The following is a 21,223-nucleotide window of genomic DNA, read 5'->3' on the forward strand; positions in this document are numbered from 1 at the left end:
GCATTAACCATAAATAGCCATTTTGATGGTTTCTATAAAATAATACAGTTAAAGCGACGCACATATAATGATGGATACAAAAGTGTAGAGCAGATGAGCCAACAATGGTTTGCGCCAATGACATGTTCGAGTCGTAAAAAGTCAAATATGGTGAAATTGTGTTTGAATGATGTCGGCGGGGATGAGTTAGAATGAAGTGGACCCGTCGGCAAATGAGAGAAAACGAACACGTTTATATATGATGGCCGATGTATTGGTAGCCAAAACGTGCACACAAAATGAAAAGCAAACAAAATGCTTCCAATTATTCGATATGATGAAGTGTTTTGGCATTGCAAGGGCACATTCGGTGTGTTATGTCGTGCACATGGCCATCATCACCGGCATCATTAACTTCCTTCATTCATCCTTCCTATGTATCGCTAAATTATCTTTTAGTTTTTGATTAAATCAAATTGTTCACTCATCCAAGAGTCACCAATTTTGTTGAATTTCATTATGGAACAGTTCGTGCATGCACAATCTACTAAAAATAATGGCAACGACATAATAACATCCATCCGACTCTGTTAACCAAAAATATTTTTGTTTTGGTTATATTGAGCGTGCATAATTTATGTGCGAATGGATGGTAACAATATATGTAAAGGTGAAGCATTGTACGTGCATATCAGGTCGCTGGCCATGCGGAATATGGTTGGTAAATTAGAATTTTCAGTTCGGGATTCGAAGAGCAAAAACAAACTGCTCATAGTCAAACACTCATTCTCAATGAGATAAAAACAAACAACATTGCTTTTTACTGATCAACATTAACGATGTTGACGCTTGATGAACAAATACCAAAGATGATGGACAACAACAATAACGACAACTGAATTAACGAATTTAACAATACACACGTCCACCAATAAGAACAACAATACACATAAAACCATTATATTGCGATAGTATTCCAATAAATACACTTTTCAAATTGTTTAGATTCGATTTAATCCGATTGATGTTTGCGATTTTTTCAAGCATTCAGGAGATAAATGAAAATAGTCTCGCAAGAAGTGTATACTTTTGTTGTTTCATTTGTATACACTGTTTTAGTAGCCATTGATAAAAATGTTGTAAATATTGATTGGTTCTTTCACTGGAAGACTAGTCCTGAACTATCTCAGTTATTTGGCAACGTTATCCCAAATTACTTCAATACATAGAATTTTTACTAATTTTAACCAGTTAAAGGATCCCATGATGAGATTCTCATCAGGCCTCGGACTAAAAATTGGCCAATTACATCCAGTTTCAAATATACACATGAATATGACTAAAAATAAAAGCTTCCCACACACAAACAGATCATTTCCTTTAGAATCGTTGAGGTGCAAAGATTGGCTCTAGTAGTATAAGTATAAGTATATGTGTATATGGCATTTGAAAAATGAAAGAGTTTGTATCGAATTAAATCAAATATGCAATTAGTATTTATATACTATACTTCATGGTTTATTCACAGAATTTCAGTGACACAATGAGTCCTATCAGTATTGCTTTTAAACTCTATCTTCTTTTTAACGTGACAACCACGAGTATTCTATAGTTAATTCTTAGTCATGTATGTAATCCCATATAAAAGGAAAAAAATCAATTCGATTTCGTCAAAACCCTGGTTTTGATTCCATTATTGCTGACACTGTTTACGTTCGATTTAACATGTTTTATGTCAGCTACGTTGGTTGATACTGTTTTCCAATAGAAAATTGATTCCCACATGATGTATACGTCATTTTTTGCTGGTTCAATATCTACTGGATTTTGCAGCAATGAATTCACAATCAATTCACAATCAATGCATTGAGTTGTATTCGTAGTGCATACAATATATGCAAACCAATGGAACAAATGTGTAGAAAATCTGATTCCACACAGCAACCACATTATTTGAAACATTTTTTGAATTAGCCACTGTTGCAAGGGGGAAATCACTCTTAAAAAGTAATTTTTGAAATTAGTTCACAATTAGTTTGCAATTACTTTTTTCGCTCAAATTACCAATCTGTCAAAATTATTTTTATATGAAAAGTAATTTTGACAGATTGGTAATTGCAGGGAAAAAAGTAATTGCAAACTAATTGTGAACTAATTTCAAAATTACTTTTTTAAGAGTGATTTGCCCCTTGCACTGTTGTATGATATTCCAAGTATACACCGCAAGAGATTTCTATTTTTTAATCCAATGGTTTCCCATTTAAAATGGAAGTACGGAACTTCCCATCAACGATCAAACAATTTTTTTTTGAAAATGTTTACCTTGTAAAATCTATATGGTGAAAAAAAGTGCAAGTTGACTACATACTATTTGGATTGTATTCTTGGGGTTACCCACGAACTGTATACTAGAAAAACTAGAAACATCTAAAATGTACATGTTATATGTCATTTTACCAGAAATATTAGAAAAAAATTGCACATGTTAGAATCCGTGGTTTCCCCTAGATTGTTTTAATCGTGGATAATGGATTGGATTTGATTTCTGTGTATGAATTTTTTTTTTTAATTTAGGTAAAATTCCTAAATTTGAATGTGTTGAGATTGATTTTTTTTCGGCAATTTCCTTTTCATAATCGTATGTGTATGTTCTGTATATGGTTGTTGGGAACTTTGGCATGCAAAAAATGATGCGCGTTAGATGAAATTAAGTTTCCATAACTTTCTCATAGCCTTGTTGAACGCGGTTGAATGATTGAAAATGGAAATGCAAGTGTGCGAGCATTCTCTTGTTTGATTATTCAATAATGCAAAGGGAATGAGGAAAAACGTAACAACCATTTTATAAAGAATTTAAGAAGAAAAAACATTTTGTTTGATGATCTGGTAAAATTCTCTTACGTGAAGGACTAGTACGAAAAATCGACTTTATAGAATAGAATTGCCGTACATTAGTAAACATTTAGTCCAACATTTTTGGTCCGTTCACTCTTTTTTGATGGATGGACAATTCATTTCGGACGGACGGACACCATAAGAATTTGATCGGACGTTAAACGGACTGATATGTTGTATATGTTGAACGTACAAATCAAATTGTTTTCAGATTCCCATACAAATTCTTTGGAAAACTTCATTTAAAGGAAAATAATTTTTCTGGACGAATTTTCGAAAAAAGCAATAAAATTGATTTCATTACTGCTATTACAAAATTATTATGTTAACAAAAAGGTCAAAAAATTCAAGAGTTCAAGTTAAACTTAGTTTTTTCAATGGACTTTAGCTGCGAAAGTTGCATAATGGTAACAGAGTCTCTGTAACAGAGATAAATGCGATATTTTATGTTTATGTTGTCTGGGTACGATTATGATTCAGTCTTGGTGAATCAGTGTAAAAAATCAAGCTTACAGTATAAACAACATCCAAGTGTAGAAAAAGTTGCTCTATTTATTTGAATCGTTTTATGGAAGATTCATAACGAATATAGATATGTTAAACATCCAATTTATTTGTCACACTCATTCTCAATCTTTGATGTGTACTTCAATAGCACATGTCCATCAATTTTATTTATTATTCGGAATAATTCTGTTTAAGAAACCAATCAATGATTGGCAATCATATTTGAATGTTTTCATGGCCAAAATAAAGCCCAAGCAAAACTGATGCAAAAGCAGAGTATGAAATCGCACTTGTGAAGAACGCGCCTACTTAGTGAGCGCAGCGCCTCAGAAGAGCATGGTGTACTTTTCAGGAGTCGCTCCCAGCAAGCGCGCTCTTCGTGAGTGACATATTCATGCTCTGCGCAAAAGAAACGCTTTTCAAAATTCAAATATGATGTTTTTTTTAATTTTTATGAAAGTACAGAAGCATACATTGAATCAATTTTTTTTTTCTGAAAGAAGATCAAAGCAGTGCTGCAAGTGATACGTTTCACACGGTTACTTAGAAAACTGAGCATTGAACATATTAGAAATTCAATTTCGTATCAATATTAATTGAATTATGAGTTGATTAATTAGATTTGCCGCACCTGAACAAACTCACCTTATTTCAAATTCTCTTTAAAAATAAAGTAAAGTAACCGAACTAAGTGGAACTTAATTTCGAAAATTCTAAAACCTTTTCTTTTGAAATACCCTTTGTGAATAAATAATTTTAATGAATTTTTATTTCTTGCAGTCTTCCAATGTATTTCTTATGTGAATTCAGACTATAAAAGGCGGATGCATCGAAATGTTCAGACAGTTGATTTTTAAAAAACAATCTGCTGATAGTCAACTTACGAGAAATACTGAACCATGGAGAAGTTTAAAGTCCTTAAGTTAAATCAGAAATACATGGAATATTTGGCTATTTATTCGTACAACTTAAGGGAACCCACAAATGAATTTTATAGAAGGCCGATGACATATCATTTTTTGGCGGTCATGGTTTTAACACAGCTATTTAGTGCTAGATACGTTTTAAAATATTGGAAACTCAATCCTTTTCCTGCAATCGGTAGTACAATAAACATACGCAGTTTATTTGAAAATTAAAATACAACTTTTGTAATTTATACAAAGGAGCATCAAAAGTGGTAATGGGTACCACTCAGTGTGCGGCTTGTCTTTTATCCGTTGGAACTGAATTGAAAAAGGTCAAAGCTGTACATCTTATACTGCAAGACATTGTTGACACCGGTATATTGATACAAAAGATTTTGTTTTAAATATATTTCATAAATTTTTTAAAATTTCTTAGCCGAAAATCCGGAAATTTACAATATTTACTGGGAAACTGAGCAGAAGTGTAGAAAATCAACGTTTAGATTGATTTGCTATCCGTTTTATCACGTTTCTGGATGGTTTATTACGATCGCATTTGTTATGTATGACTTGGCAAATGGACAATACGATACATCAAGATGGTTTTTGTTCTTTAATATGGACGTACCATTTGATACAACAGTCGTTTGGAAATGGATATTACTATGGTTATTTCAATTAGATTTGGGCTACCTGTATGCCTCATGTATGACACTCGTGACATCATACCTTGGAAGCTGTTCATATTATATCAGCGCGATGTGTGAACATTTCAAGATAATGGTCGATTCTATTGAAAATGATGTCGAAGAAAATGAAACAGAAGCCAATCCGAAGAAAATCCATAACAAGCGCTTACATATCAATAAGAAATTGGGCGATGTGGTTAAATTTCACATTAAAATTGCTGAGTAAGTGATGAATACTATTAACTTATATGCACGCGAAAAAAATGTATTGGACTATTTTCATAGCATTACATCCATGATGGCGGATATTGTTAGTTTATCACTTTTTGTTGTTTTACCAACGAACGTAGTGTTCATGGCGGCCTCCATGTATGAACTCGAAGCTGTAACTATAGTTCCTTTTTTAACCTTCAATATGTATTATATATATATTTCCATTTTAGTCGTCAACAAATTTTGATTTCTTCATTTTATTTTTTGGTATATCATGCATTATTTGTTCATTATTTTGGCCATTTCTTTTCTGTTATTTTTCAACATTTTCGACGGACAAAGTTGCGTCGCTTGATTTTGTTGCATACGATACAAATTGGTATAACTACCCAACAAAACTGCAGAAAGATATCGTCGTTATAATTGCTCGAAGCCAAAACCCGATCTACTTTACAGGTTTTAAAGTGGTTCGTGCCACATTAGAAACTTTGGCAAAGGTAACACAGTTTACTATTTTATTTTATAAATGATTTTCAATAGAATTATACTTACAGCTTTTCAGGACATCAACTTCATACTATTTGATTTTTAGAACGTTTGCAGGCCGTTAAAAGTATTATGTCACATTTTGACAAAACAACTAATTTTCAGTTATTGATTGTTTTTAGTGTCAACGTAACAACAGCTATTACTATTATATTCAGTTCAACTTGATTTTCGATAATATTCGTAGTCAAATACCCGTTTTGAAATTAATGTCCACGTTTTGATATCGGCCAACAAATCAAAATAATTAATTACGATTAATTTTATTACTTGAAATCTTTATTGAATGATGAATATAAGCGTTATACAATAGATAACAATAATACGAACTATCTTAACCTTGAAAAACAAATTTTTCATTCAAATCAATTCTCTAATCCATGCAATACTAACCAGTAATATAAAATAAATAATTTATTGTACTATATCAGTGCCTAAAGGGGCTTAATTCGAATCCCAAATAGAAGGATTTTTGTGAATTCCATGAATTTGACTCATTAAGTCTGAGAATTTTTGGAATAAATGTGAATCTCGGTGAATTTCAGTGAATTTGTATGAATTGTACATGAAAATCCAAGGCTTGTTAGCACGCCTGAACTGTCAAAATTATACATAATGAATTCCTGTGAATTTTGTGAACTTTTCACCGAATAAGCCCCTAGATCAACCTATGAATAGGAGCTGTGAAAATAGAACTGCTATAGCTGTAGTCCAATCTATTCACTGTTTCTATCATTTTTTTTCGCTCAATACTTTATCAGTCGAAAATCCGGAAATATACAATATTTACTGGGAAAGCGAGCCAAAGTGTAGAAAGTTTACCTTCATACTAAATGGTTTCTATCCAATTTATCACGTTTATGGGTGGTTTATTGCTATCGCATTTGTTTGTACCATTCGATACAACAGTCGCTTGGAAATAGATATTACTATGGTTATTTCAATTAGATTTGGGCTATATATATGCCCTATGTATGACACTCGTGACATCGTATTTTGCAAGCTGTTCATATTATATCAGGGCGATGTGTGAACACTTCAAGATGATGATCGATTCCATTCGAAGATATGTTGAAGAATATCAAATCGAAACGAACCCAACAAAAATCAATACAATTTTGCAGCAAATTACAAAGAAAATCGACGATGCAGTTCAATTTCATATAAAACTGTTTGAGTAAGTTGAAATAGTCAGTTCAATTCGATATGAAATAAAGACGTGTTTATTTTTTCTCCAAGAATTACTTACATGTTGGCGGATATTGTTAGTCTATCACTTTTTGTCGATTTACCCACGAATGTGGTGTTTATGGTGGCCTCCATGTACGAACTAGAAGCTGTAAGTATATATTGTCCTTTTTTGCTTTCTTCAATTTTCTTGTCATCCGGTTAATTTGAAAGTACCAAGACTCCACATGTCAAAGCTGACTATAATATTTGTTTTTTTTTTTTTTTTTGTAAATCTCATTTTAGTCGTCAACAAATTTTGATTTTTTCATTCTATTTTTAGGCATATCGTGCGAAATTTATTAATTTAAAATAAAAATGCGGCATTCCGCACTAATTTGAAGCTTTTACTCTTCCTTTTTCAGTTGTTCAAGACATCAACGTCATACTACTTGATTTTTAGAACATTTGCAAGACGTTAATTTTCAGATAATAATATCTGTGTTTTATTAATGTGTTATTTCTTATATTAAATGTAATTTACTGTAAATCTCATGGTCAGCAAAAATTGTTGCGTTTTTAAATCATGAAGTGAAACGAAGAGAGTAAACAATTATTGCTAAAATTGTAGAAATTCATCATGGAGATAATTCATTTGAATAATTCACATCAAAATAACTGCGTGAAAAGGCGAAATCTGGTCGACGTTGTTAAATATGCATGGATTTGAAGTCAGCTGACTTCAGCATAACTCTGTTGAAGTAAAAACGGTTGCATAAATTTATCATCGGTTTGATTTAATTAAAAAATATTCGAGGTGACTTGAACGTCAGACGTTTCTTGAACCTTGTATACATTTTTTTTGCTGTTCTCCCGATCGTTTTTCATAGAGTCCATTTTTTATGGCAAGATTATCTATTGTCTATTATATTGTTTGTCAGTCTATCATTCAGTCAATCTGACGGCGACTTTCAGTGGATGAGCGAACGATTATTTGCATATGTTTGGAAAATTTATGTGCTGCGTTTTTTTTTTTTTAGTTTGCAATATGTGATGCACTGTGATACATTGGCACACAGCAAAAAAATGAAGTTATAAATCGGAAGCAGATATGCTATAGCATCAGCGCAACACATGCACTCATGGCCTAATGAAATAGCTCATAAATCATCGAGCATATATCAAGATATTCCAGCATATATTGATTCAAAAAATATGCGAACAACTTATATGTTTATCAAACATATAAAAGTGGTCAGAATTATATCAGCCGACGAAAAAAAACCTACAAAATATATATGAATGCAACAGCAGCGGCAACAAAAAATTGTAGCATTAGCATATGATGACGATTGTTTATGAACTTCGATATGTTTGCTTACAATGGATTCGTTAGAATGGAGCTACAAAAATAAATCGATTTATATTTACCAAATAGAAGAAACATAACACACACACACACACACATCCACTCACCTATTTGCAGCTTTATTAAAATCGAGCAAGAGCAAACCGAGGCGGCAGACCGTGTTCACTATATTTGATTTTGTGATATATGATTGAAGCTCATAAGCTTGGGGTTTATGGGTGCATTTGCACGTGAATTTTCATCAATTATTTACACAGAATTTGATTTATATATTTTGGATTTTGGCTACTTTTCACACTGTCGGTCCGTACCCGATTTACTGCCTCTGTATCGGAAAATGAATGTGATTTTCGATTCTGTGCTGTGAACATAATTCGTTGCCAAAATGGTGAGACCATATTTGATTGTGCTACAGAAAAACAAAATAAATAACGTTATGAACATTTCAATAAATCAATTTTATTTCAATAATATTTTCACATTTTCGTAATATTAGTCGGTGCCGCCAAATGTTCATTTTTATTATATTATTGCATCATTTTAGCTCTTTTCTGAATCAAATTGAATGTGAAATGGAAGAATTATTTTATTTTCTGTACATTTAAAAAGCGTCAAAGTATTTTCAATCCAAAACCACAAAAATAATCCAAACATCCCGATGTGGACAATATAATCCATTATCCTTGACAACTGAAGAGATCAATTCAAATGGAAATTACAGAGTCAAAAAAACCAACAAGTATATACAAGTCGATACTTTACATGATTTATGAGTTTGATGTTTGCATTTTGCTACGTTTAAATATCATTTATAAAACGACAACCGAAAATACACAAATGGCATTAGTTGGGCATGCGAATTTTACACACGCACACATAGAAACACATCAGTCTTGATCAGATTAATAAATAAACATATATGTGTTGTGCGGATGAGAATGAAAATGACGATATCTACTCTGCGTTTATGAAAAGTACTGCAGACGCTAATCGGCTATGAAAATCATTAAGTCATTTTCATTCTGTACTATACATATCCGACAATATCCGAAATCAGTATAAAATATATCAATCGCTGTGGTGCGTTTTAGTCTGCCACAATCCGTGTGTTACACACATACATATGCATGAGAAAATGAACGAAAAATAATTACGACATCAACGCATAAATTCAAAATCTAATCCAAATACAAAATATTTAGCCACAAGCACAGTTCCATACGCAGCGCGAAAATCAACAAAACGCCAAACTGTTTAATCGAATCGTTCATCCGATACGGTCGTTGTCCTTTTATCATATCGAGAGAATGAGAGAGAAAGGGAACGTGATACATCCTATCCATAGACACGGTTTATACAGTAGATTTTCAAAGCATTGAATCATGAACACAGTTCGACACACGATGCCCAACTTATATTGTGCAAATGAAGTGCTGACCGTTACTGATATTATTTTTGATTATAATCAACGCAAACACTGTACAATATTTCAATAAAATGTTAATCAATCCGATTTTGTTTGACATTTACATTATCCACAGATTTGACATAATATTTTAATGTGGTTTGTTTTGTGTATGATTAATAGGAAACATTTCATGTAATTAATTCATTGTAATAAATATTTTTTACTGAAATTCATTGTTAGTGGATCAAATAATACAATGGAGGAGCGATTTTTTATTAATTACATTAGTTTTTCTTAGTTCAATATAAATAATTGCTTAAAAAATCGAATTATATTCATATTATGTTGAGGAAATCCGAGATTTCCTCGAGGAAGTCAAATGGTTCGAACTAAATAACAATTTACTAATTTTCAAATTGAATTCTCAATCACATAGTGATGTGGAAAAATGGATTTAATTCAATTTTTTTCCATCAGTTTTAAAAAAATGTCAGTCATTGTTCAATTTTTCATGTTTATTACTTTTCCGCACACCTAGTGTAGGGAAGGTATTGTATTAGGCCAAAAAATTAAAGTCATCCCAAAACATGTTTTCTATGCATATTTAATGTAGAAAACACGATTGGAGATGATTTTGGGGCATATTAATGTGCGTCGCTGTGTGTGATGTGTCCTGTGTCCTGTGGCGTGTTGCCAAAATTTGTTAACACGATAAATCCTCTTCCAAAAACTTAATTCAAATTCTGACTTTGCAGGATGATTTGGGACTACTAGGAGACGTGCTGATTAGTTTTTGAGCAATATCTGTTGACCGGTGTAATTTTTTTTGGTCCGATTGGAGTACCCACAATCCCACATCCATACATTTTTGATCATTTCTCAACCATTTTGGTGACACGATGGTTTCGTGCTCAGACATGAAATTCAAAATGTGACTTCACGGGATGATTGGGCACTACGAGGAATAAATCTGGTCAAATTTTCAACGACATTGATTGATCGGTGTAAAACTTAGACTCTGAAGAGGCACTTATGAGAAAAATGCCTTAAAATGATATTCTTTCAATTTGAACGCTGAATGAATGTGTAGTGGGGGGAGAAACCCGAATCTGATGTTAGTTTTAAGATGCAATCAATTTTTCACACACTTTTCATACAAAAATCCACAAAAAGTTTCATTTTTGTATGAAAGACTTGCCTTTGTGGTACCGTAATGATCTGAAACTTTGAACAGGCTATTTTTTGGATTGAAATTTCTTTAAACTTGGTGTGATTATTTATTTTGATAAGAAAATAATATTCACAAGTTTTCACGGTAATTTAAGTTACTGCAACCATACAAAGACCATGATTTCAGTTTATTCCCAAAATTTCGGTTCCATGCGGAAAAGTCAGCTTGCGTACGTAAGCCTCTTTATTTAACAATGAATTGATATTATTTGTATTTTACTAATAATAAAATTAAAACTAGTTTCACAATTGGAATTTTGGAGAATTTTAATATTTGTTTTATATATTTCAAATGAAATCACAATTAATGAAGTGATTTAGATGGAATCCAAATCAAAAATGATCATTTTATCTAACTAAATAAACTAAAAAACTACTTTTTCAAACTGCATTTTTAATTAATGTTATTGAAATGAAAATTCTCTGTTTATTGGCACACAAAACATTAAAATCGATTCGAAACATGAATATATGAAACCGACTATAACAAAAAAAAAAGTTGAACAAAAATATTGAAAAAAACGGAAACTCGTCGAATTGGTATAAACGTTGATATGAGTAAGCGAAGACTCAAACCATTGATCGTTGTATAAGTGATTGGTTGAACGAATTTCAAAGCAAAAGAAAGAAAACAAAAGTCTTGCGCTGTGAAGTATCTCGTTCATGAATAAGTTCGTTATGTTTGCACGTTTGTGTATGTGTATTTGTGTGTGCGTAGGTTTATTTCTGATAAAAAACATATACATAAGATTAAGTCAAACAGTAACATTCTTCCTCAATATGTATACACGTAAATGTGTCGGTACACTGCTTTCTTCAGTCCGTGATGGCAACGAAATGACTAAGAAGACTCCGGCCAAAAGAGAATAACAACAATAACATGAGATCGCTAACAATACGTATACGCTCAAACATACATACACACGACGATGCAAAGACAGATCGTTGCAAATAGAATATGGATAAAAACAAACACAACGATGAAGCGCATTCTTTTGTACCACCTTCTCTTTTCAACCGCAACAATCATGACCATCAGCAAATTATGGTATTACTACCAACGGGCTTATCGTCTTCTCGCTTGCACACTGTGGAATTTCGACTTCATTTTTGTATTGCCGTTCGAATGCTGCTGTACTGTCTCTCAATACAGAGAGTCTCCTTCAACACTTCTCTCTTAGTATATTTCGGTCAAAGATTTCCTGCATATTCTTGTAAGTTTCAATATTCATTTATTTTTTTAATTTATGGCCATTTACCAATTGGATTTATACATTTTTGTTCAGTTTATTTGTGATAAATCTCTTTATTTCACTGGAAATGTCCATTCAGATTTTATTAAAAGAGATCATTTGACACATTCCATTCTTTAATTTGTGATCGCATTATTCTTATGATGAAAATGTTAATTTATTCATTTTTTTTCTTTCTCTTTAAATTATAGGTTTAGTTTATGTACTTGACGAGGCCGATGTGATTTAAATACAAAAATGTCAATAAATGCATGCATCCATAATATATATAGGAATTCTATGTATCAACATTGATATTGGAATTTTTAGTGAAATATAAAAAAAAGTGTGCCATCGTATTGAAATAATGTGCAAATATGAATCAGATTAAGTGCTTTCGAAATGAACTCGAACATGTTAGCAACAAAATTCCTTTGACATGTTAATCTTCGTGAATGATTTTTTTTTGAAACAAAGTGAATATAGTTCAATGAAACAAATAAATGGTGCATTTGTTGTAATAAGTATCGAAACGTGAAAAATAAATTGGGACAAAATGACAGAGTTTTTGTCCTTATGTGATGTTTTATTTAATGTGGTATCGTTGGCTGGTTACTTTTGTGATGTGGTTTTTGACGTTGTCTTGAGCTATGCATTATTTGAACGCGGTCATTTCATGTATATGTCATTTGTGATAGCATTGGTTATGTCATCGCTGATCATTTCGCAGGTAAATCATGTGTGTTCGCACCCAATTTTCAATCGAATATAAAATTGAATTGTTTATATCGAATAGATTCTGTCGTTGCGATGGTATGTGCATAAAATTGAGATGAAAAGCCGTGATTTGGTGCCAGTGCATGGTTCAAATGGAGATAATAACGAGCAAAAGAAATCGATGGATACAACAAATAATTCATCATCGTCATCGTCGTCAACCGAATCATCTGATCAATCAATTCAATCGAAAATCGAACGACACTGTGTAATTGCGTTGCACTGTTGCCAATTGGGCGTTCTATGGCGATACGCAAAGTTATTTATACCAGTTAATCTGCGGCATGTGAAGCATGAAGTGCGCGATTTATGTATGCTACGTTTGGTCCATGCATTTTGTGAAGCGGCTCCAATGCTCTTGCTCCAACTTTATATTCTGGTTACTATTCAAAAGGAAGAAGCAAATTTACTGAAGCCAGAAATACCATTGCAATCGCTTGGCAGTGGTCATGTGGTCCCGGTCATTGTACAAAAACCATCCGATGCACAACAGCATCAATTGCAAACATTCAAAGATTTGAATATTGTATCGTGTACATTGTCATTGTTCAGTGTGTGTTGGGCTCTGGCCAGTTTTAGTAAAAATGTTCGAATACAAAACGTACATCGGCTGGTGCTCACCTGGTTGGGTGTAATTTTTCAATTTTTATGGCGTTTGGGGACGGTTATTTCACGCGTTGCATCGCTCACCGTTTACGCCTCCGTTTACAATCATTGGGTGTTTATGGTGATTGCATTGCATTGGATATCGATGTTTTTGTGGCTTATCTCGCCGAAAAACGTATTTCACGGTGAACGCATCACACGCGTACGCAAAATTACGTTGGCCGGTTTAATTGCATTCGTCTATGTATTTGCTTACATCAATTTACAAGAAGTGAATCATCGACAAAAGATGTTCATTTTTTATTTTGTCATGTTTTTGGAGAATTCGTTGCTCGTATTCCTGTGGCTCATCGGCATTTGGATTGATAAACCGGAAAATTGGTACATGACACCAATTTGGATATTCACATCGTTTTTGGCCGGACTTTTGTTCATGTTTCTATACTATCGGTGCGTAAACAAACATTCTTTTCTCTTACGCAATTTGGATGTTTCCGCTCGTGTGTCTTTGTAACGATGAAAATGCATTTTGTTGTTTGTTTTTTTTTTGGTCGCTCTGTAAATAGGTACTTCCATGTGAGACGATTGGGATACGAGGCCGGTGGTCGAATGGATATTCACACAAAGTATTCGTGCGCCGATGGTACGAATTGCATTTCATTTGATGACAATTTAAATACATGTCAAAAGTATCCAACGCAAATACCCGGCGTGTTTAATTGCCGTTTTTCTAATCCGGTTGGAAAGTAAGACCAAACAAACCAATTGAAATGTTTAGTGTGTTTTTTTTAACGCATTCTTTGTTTCGTTCTCAGTGGTGCTGCGCGACGCAAGAAGAAGAAGCCAACTACTTTTGTTCCGCCGCCCAATTTGAATATGGAACAATCACTTTCGAATGGATTAGAAAATCAAATCACAAACACTGGTTTAATGTCGATTCCATTTTGGCGCCGACCTGCACGTTCACACACTTATGGATCGTGAGTATTTGAGTTTTTTTTTGACAAATTCTCTCATTTTCAACATTTTTTTTCGTTTTAAATTTTAAATTTGCAGCGAGAATGAAGGAAGTGCGGGATCGCGTGTTGATATTTATCAAAAATTACAAGAGAAAAAGCAAAAACAATTGGCCGAATTGAAAATCATCGAAGAAGAAATAAAGCAAGGTAAACTAGGTGGTAAGCCAGTTGGCAATGTAAAATTCAATGCAGATGAAGATAATCGAGCATCGTTGCCACGTCAACCCATTCCACATGTCAAAAAGCACATAAACATTGATCCGCACGAATGGCGAACATCAAGTCCCGAATTGTGTATCGCATCGATGGGAAGCATATTAAATAATTTGAATGTTATGCCATCGCCAAATATCACCGAAATCAATAATCTCAACAAATATACACGAAACTATGATCCATTGTACAACAATTTTGCATTGAATACGGCCAATATGCCAGCACTGAATAAAAAGAATTTCATTTCAATGGAGAACAATCAACCAAACATGTCACCAATTTCATCACAAATGTCGACCACCGAAAATCAAGCGCTACGACAAATTGTACCCAGATCGAAAATACCACACAATGTGCCACGCAATCCATTCGAAACGTATCGCACCAATTTTCCAAATGTTTTTGCCGAAAATTTCAATAACACAAACGAATTGCATCAAGTAGTTGTAGCCCAAAGTCCCACACGAATGGCATCGACATCGAATAGCAATAATGATGACAGTATCGACAGTAATAAGAAAAGTAACAACAATGTCAGCGAACATGAAAATAGTGCAAAGCAAAAACATCAACAGCACCAACAACACCAGCAGCAGCAGCAGCAGCAGCAACAACAGCGAATGCATTTACAGCGACAAATCCAACGAGCAAAAACACCCGAAATCCTATTGGCACCACACTATCTAGACAATTCAAGTGTGTTTTATGATTGGATGGATCGCGAACAACACCAGCAGCCGTATCGATCTGAAAAGCAATGTTGCATTGCCAATGAAAATCTCGACGATCAAAATGAGAATGTGTTGGACCAAAATGAGTATCGAATCCCATCGGATATTGACAGTCAGGTATGAAAAATTTTATCCGATTTTTTTGTTTGGTTGTATCTTTTGTTTAAAAAAGTTTTTAATTTAAAAACATTTTAATGAATTTTTCCCGTTTTTTGGTGCTTATGATTTGTTTCGCTATAGATTTCATTGCCGCGTTCGTACACATTGCCAAGAGAATTCAAGTATTATCGCCGGAATAAGGGTCGAAAATTCATTAAAAATGAACGCTTTGTGCTGAGCACAAACAGTAGCGATGGTGATGTCGATAGCGGTGATGATAATGAATCAGGAAGATGTTCGAATATTTCGGGCGCTTCCCAACAGAATTGTCTTCGCTTACAATCGCCAATCGTGGGCAAAAATTCACCATTACAAACAGCAACAACGGTGACTGTTGCATCGAGTCAAGTGTCAAATGCACGGAATCAATTTCCGATAAGTATATCGGCCACCACATCACCTATAACTGTATCAAATATACATGGTGTTTCATCTTCAGCCAATTCTCTGATGAACAATCTAAATTTGACAAACGATGGGAATGCCGGAAATTGTACACGTTCTGCATCAGCTTCACCAAATATTGCACTCAACGTACCAAACTATTTTAATCGTTTGCCCAACGGTCACTATTTACAGCAAGCAAACCGAAATCGCATGAACTTAAACGGTAGCCCGTCGATTGATTGTAATATGATGAGCGGTACTTTAGATTTAATCAGTGGTGTCGAAAACCCAGCAGCTATTGCGGCAATGAATCGACGAATGCGTTTTCGTAGTTATGGCAATCAGAAGAATGGAATGGTACGACATGAAACGAAGCTGTGAAGAGTAAAATAAGTTTGGTGACACTTCAATTCAAACGAGTGATCAAGACGTGTTTTCGAATTTTCATTTTCAAACTGCTATTTAATTTCATAGATATCAATTTTTATTTAGAACAAAAAAAAACATTATATTAATTTTTTTTAACACGATTTTAATTCGACTTTTAGATCATTTGTAAATAAAATCAATAGTTTAGACTATTTAACATGTATTTAATATTAATTTTATACGAATATTTCATAAAATAAATTCTTTCTTCAAATTTAACAACATTTTTTATGATCAATTTGTTACCATTATGGGAAAATTATAAGCAAACAACAACAACTCAAAATTGGTGTGAATATTTGTGTAAAAAAAAACAATTGCTTCTGTATGCAGATTAGTCGAGAGTCGCTGTATGTCTCCGATGAGGGACATAGAGCCATGTCAAGATATTAAAGAAGATAATGTGATCATCAAGCTGAATAGCTTTATTAAGCGGCTACAATGTAAAAATGTACATGTCACTGTCTGGTATGCTACATTGTTAGAATGGGGCCAAGTTGATTAAATGCGCTGCTCAAATATGCCATAAAACTGAAAATTTGCTTCAACTTGACCATACAATGGCGAGTGTTACAGTATGGACTGCCCGCAGTAAAAGATATAAAAAAAGAATAAACCATACGATTATCATTTTGCCTCGAATTTAGAGTAAGATATTAAGAGAGTGTTGAGAAAGAAAAAAAACTCAAATCATTTTCTTCCTTTTTCTTCCGCTCGTCAATTGCATATACAACTGAGGCAAAAAAAAATACTAGCAGCGCTTTTTTTTAATTCTTTTCCTTCCAAAGTGGGGCCTTTGTTCCATATTTGCTTGAAACAAGTGTCGAGCAGCTTAAGTTTGAGCTCAATTTTTCGCACTATTCACCACGCTCGCTTGACTTTGTTCGACTTCGTATTCATTCGCATTTTGTGTGAGATCCCACAATGTATGAATGCATGAGTGTATGTACCATGCGGTCGTGTTGATATTATCAAGAGCACGTATTTTTCAAAGTGAGAACGAAGCACGAAAAAAGCAACTTTTAAAGCTGCAAATGAAAAAACTAACACACATACAGCAGCTTCAACTGAATTTAACCTCATAATCGTTATTGTCGAGTACCGAAGTAGTGGGCACACAATCATGGTATATACAGATGCATATGTATGTGCTGGCAGAAGATGGCAAAAATTAAACGAAAAACCCAATGATATTTTTCCCATGTTCAAATTGAACCATTTCACTTTAAATGGTTTACAAAAAAGAATTCAGTTCGTTCTCCTACATTCATTCTTGGTCTTTAATGCTTTTGAATGCAGTGCGGCAATAGAAACCATGTCGCTGTTATTCATTCATTTGTGCCATCTCGTTCCCAAATGAATTTCGCTGCGAGCAAACGTTGGTACTGTTACTGATATGTCATCATTGTGTATAATTCTCGTGCACCCAAAGTCCATGAAAATATTTCGTTCAGTTGACAGTATGAGTGTGTGTGTTGAAGGAAAAATGGCCACAAAGGAGTGCATACACCAGCGGCATCCAAAAATGGCGGAAAAATCGCAGAATAAATTTTCAAAAGGAAGAGAAGAGGATAAAAAAATGGAACACGATAATTTGTTGTAAAATGGGCGGATGGCACAAATCGTGCAATGGTTCATATTTTGAGATTTTCTCTTATGGCGATGTTGAATCCATTCGCTCATGACTTTTTTCATATTTATTTCTACTTTTGCCATGTTATTAAAACGCGAGCATACACAAAACGTGGTCGGAAATCATTTGTATTTCAGACGGTGATTTATCGAACGGCCAAAGTCATTCGCATGATGCCACGGGGCAACAATAGAAACAAAAAAAAATCTCTACCACCCGAAACACATGATAATTTAGTCTGAAAATTGTTGATATTCTTCTGGTCGCGACAGATTTGAATGCAGGAAAAAATCGATATATTCACGATTTTATTATAGCAACCGCCAAAAGGAAAATAATATCCAAACGATACGAACCCCGAATACTGTAGAAATGCTCGAAATGCCAAATTCATCTGGGAAATCTCTTTTCATCTATGAATCGCGCAAATTTCAAGAACTTTCCTCATAATCACCTCTATTCAAGCATTGACGAAGGCGATTTCGTTTCCCGATAAATTCGATAAATACCACCAATAAAGTAATAGATCGACAGTAAAGCGATGCAGATGTAAAAAAAACGCGAAATGCTTTTGGCAAAGCACACATCAAATGGAAATGTACATTTTTTTCTTGGCGATTAAATCGCTATCCGAATTATAATTGTTGTTGCGGTACTTATCGCGGATACACATGGTACACCAGACAAACGTATGGCATTGGATCTAGCATTGGATGGTTGAATTGAATATGAAATAACCAAGTGGCTTGGCATTTGCCTTTTTCGATGTGATATGAATTTTTGATTTGGCCATTTCGCATTCAAGTGTTTCCATTCGATTCACATAATATGCGTACCTCAGCAAGAACTTAAGTGTGCCGCTCTGAACGTGGCCGCCATATTTCATTTACTGACAAATTCGTGGATAAGAACTCATGTGGGTCTCTGTGTGGCAATTGTTGCAATATTTTGCGCACTCAAACAAAATCATGTGCATTACAAGCATATTTCCTTCACACATGATTTTAGTTGAAAACCATTACCGACGAAGTTAAAACGACATACGTTGAACAAAAAAAATCTACCTCTATGACACATCATTTCAAATCGATATCAAAAAGCGAAAAAAAACAATTAATTGAGATTACACGAAAATTGAATTTCTATTTTATCGAGTTGGAAAAATAGTGACTACTTTTGAAAAACTACACCGATGTAAATCAGTATGTTAAGAAAATGAAAAGAAATGTCGGACAAGTGACTGCAAGTAAAAGCGTCGCTTAGCTTCAATTCGGTTTTATATCATATACAGAAAATATCACGGAATAAGTTTCGATGAAAGTGTTTCGTCATTTAGACCATTTTTCCCTTCTCTTCAATTTGCTTGCCACGAAAAAAGTGATGCTTATTTCCAAGAATAAATTAATTTACGTGGCCGTTGAAAATCATGTAAAATCCATGGAGACCAAAAAAGTGCTAAAACTATTCAACAAGCCGCCATGCCAAGTGAACGAAATTTTGAAATTTAAATTTGGGAACTTAAGTGGGTGGTTGGACTTCAATTTAAATGCGTGGTCTACACAAACATCAGCAAAAATACACGGTGCTGCAAATTTTTACTGGTAAACTCAATGATGCGGGCGTGTGCCTCATTGCGTTTCGAACTCATCACCAGACTTATTTAACGGATAACAATGTTTCAGTTAGATATAATTCAAGTGCATTTTTAATAGCTCAAAGCTAATAAAAAGGCGAAGAAACACCGTCATTTACACGAACAGTAATGAAACTTGAGAAAATATGTAGTTTTTCTATTTGAAAATTCAATTGGAAAGGAAAATGAACGCTAAATTATTTACCATTTGCTTTTTAGCACATAAACTTGTTGGCCACATCGAATAAAAAATCTACATTGGGAGCGTAGCTGCGCTAATATTGAAAAAATAAATATTTCAAAGTATGTGTACCACTTTGTACAATTTAACTAAAATTAACCGGTTATATTGTGTAATTTCATGTTCATTTATTTTCACTCCATGAAATTGTCATTCTTGAAACATCGTTCGACTGCATTTATTTGCCTTTTGAATCTCCTTTAAGACATTCGTTTCTACTTCTATCAAGCCACTTGAGATGTAATATTAGACTTTGTTTCTTTTGAATAATACATGCAATAGTATGACCCAAAGGTGAAAGGAAGACAATTCAACCAAATTGGTTTTTTATTCTGAGCATTTCATGAAATATTGATTGCATTTGGAATGAAGCTCTCGCAGCAGTTTGTTCGACACACATAAACTTGTAGTGCGTACACTTGAATACATTGTGCAATTTGCCGCGAATATTTCTAATAAGTGTTTAATGAGAAACTGAATGATGGTGTTTGCCATAAGAGGATTGTGAAATATTTGAAGTAACATAGACATTGTTTTATTATTAATATTCGATCAGGTGTTTTGTTGTGAAATTTCTTAAGTATTAATTGCATAATATGCAATTTGTGTACAATTAAAACAAGGATTGAATCGAACATGCATTTAAATACAGTATAATCAATGTATCTAGTAGAGTATAATCAGTGATTATATTGTTCTCGATAACACTTGGAAGTGACTGCTTCAAATATTATATTATCAAATATGGAATTGAGGTCGTTAGTAACCAGCCTTTGTACTTGGTATTCAGTTTATATATACATAATCTCAGCGCAATCAATTGAAAAGCTATGAAGTGACTTTATCGTTCACACCAATAATCATTTGATGTAAATTGAAATTGATGCTGAATTTCTTTTGTATATGATAAGAGACTTCAGACATTTTGTACATACAGGATTCCATAATCTTGACGCAAGTTTCAAAGCCAACTGAATGACATGTTATAATTTTAATTAAATCAAAAGGCATCTGACATCCAAACCGAAAATGTTCATAAAGTTACGCAAACGTTTTTGAAGAGATGAATACGGTATATACAATGTTGTATAATAGCCTCATAGCAAAATGAAAATTTACTGACAACTAAAATATACATTTTATTGAGGAAGAAAGTTTCTCGAATAGTGTTTTTCCTAAGTTCAAAAGTTAATGGATTCTTTCAGTCATTGAAAGACAAACTATAAATATGTTTTTATTCTTCATCAGG

The 21,223-nt window shown here is 33.5% G+C and overlaps 2 protein-coding genes across 2 annotated transcripts; both read left to right on the forward strand.

The window, feature by feature from the left end:
• The first annotated feature begins 4,280 nt into the window (after positions 1-4,280).
• Positions 4,281-4,971, forward strand: LOC116339675. Its single transcript, XM_031765695.1, has 4 exons — positions 4,281-4,482; positions 4,548-4,664; positions 4,726-4,862; positions 4,933-4,971. The coding sequence occupies exons 1-4, from the start codon at positions 4,281-4,283 to the stop codon at positions 4,969-4,971; spliced, it is 495 nt and encodes a 164-aa protein (XP_031621555.1).
• A 7,068-nt stretch (positions 4,972-12,039) lies between these two features.
• Positions 12,040-16,574, forward strand: LOC116339462. The gene is made up of 7 exons (XM_031765352.1): positions 12,040-12,125; positions 12,356-12,873; positions 12,940-13,976; positions 14,093-14,272; positions 14,342-14,506; positions 14,583-15,609; positions 15,733-16,574. The coding sequence occupies exons 2-7, from the start codon at positions 12,700-12,702 to the stop codon at positions 16,417-16,419; spliced, it is 3,270 nt and encodes a 1,089-aa protein (XP_031621212.1). The 5' UTR covers positions 12,040-12,125; positions 12,356-12,699; the 3' UTR covers positions 16,420-16,574.
• Positions 16,575-21,223: the final 4,649 nt, after the last annotated feature.

Source organism: Contarinia nasturtii, unplaced genomic scaffold (genome assembly GCF_009176525.2).
Source record: "Contarinia nasturtii isolate CC-2019 unplaced genomic scaffold, AAFC_CNas_1.1 Cnas_scaffold_533, whole genome shotgun sequence".
Classification (NCBI taxonomy): Eukaryota; Metazoa; Arthropoda; class Insecta; order Diptera; family Cecidomyiidae; genus Contarinia; species Contarinia nasturtii.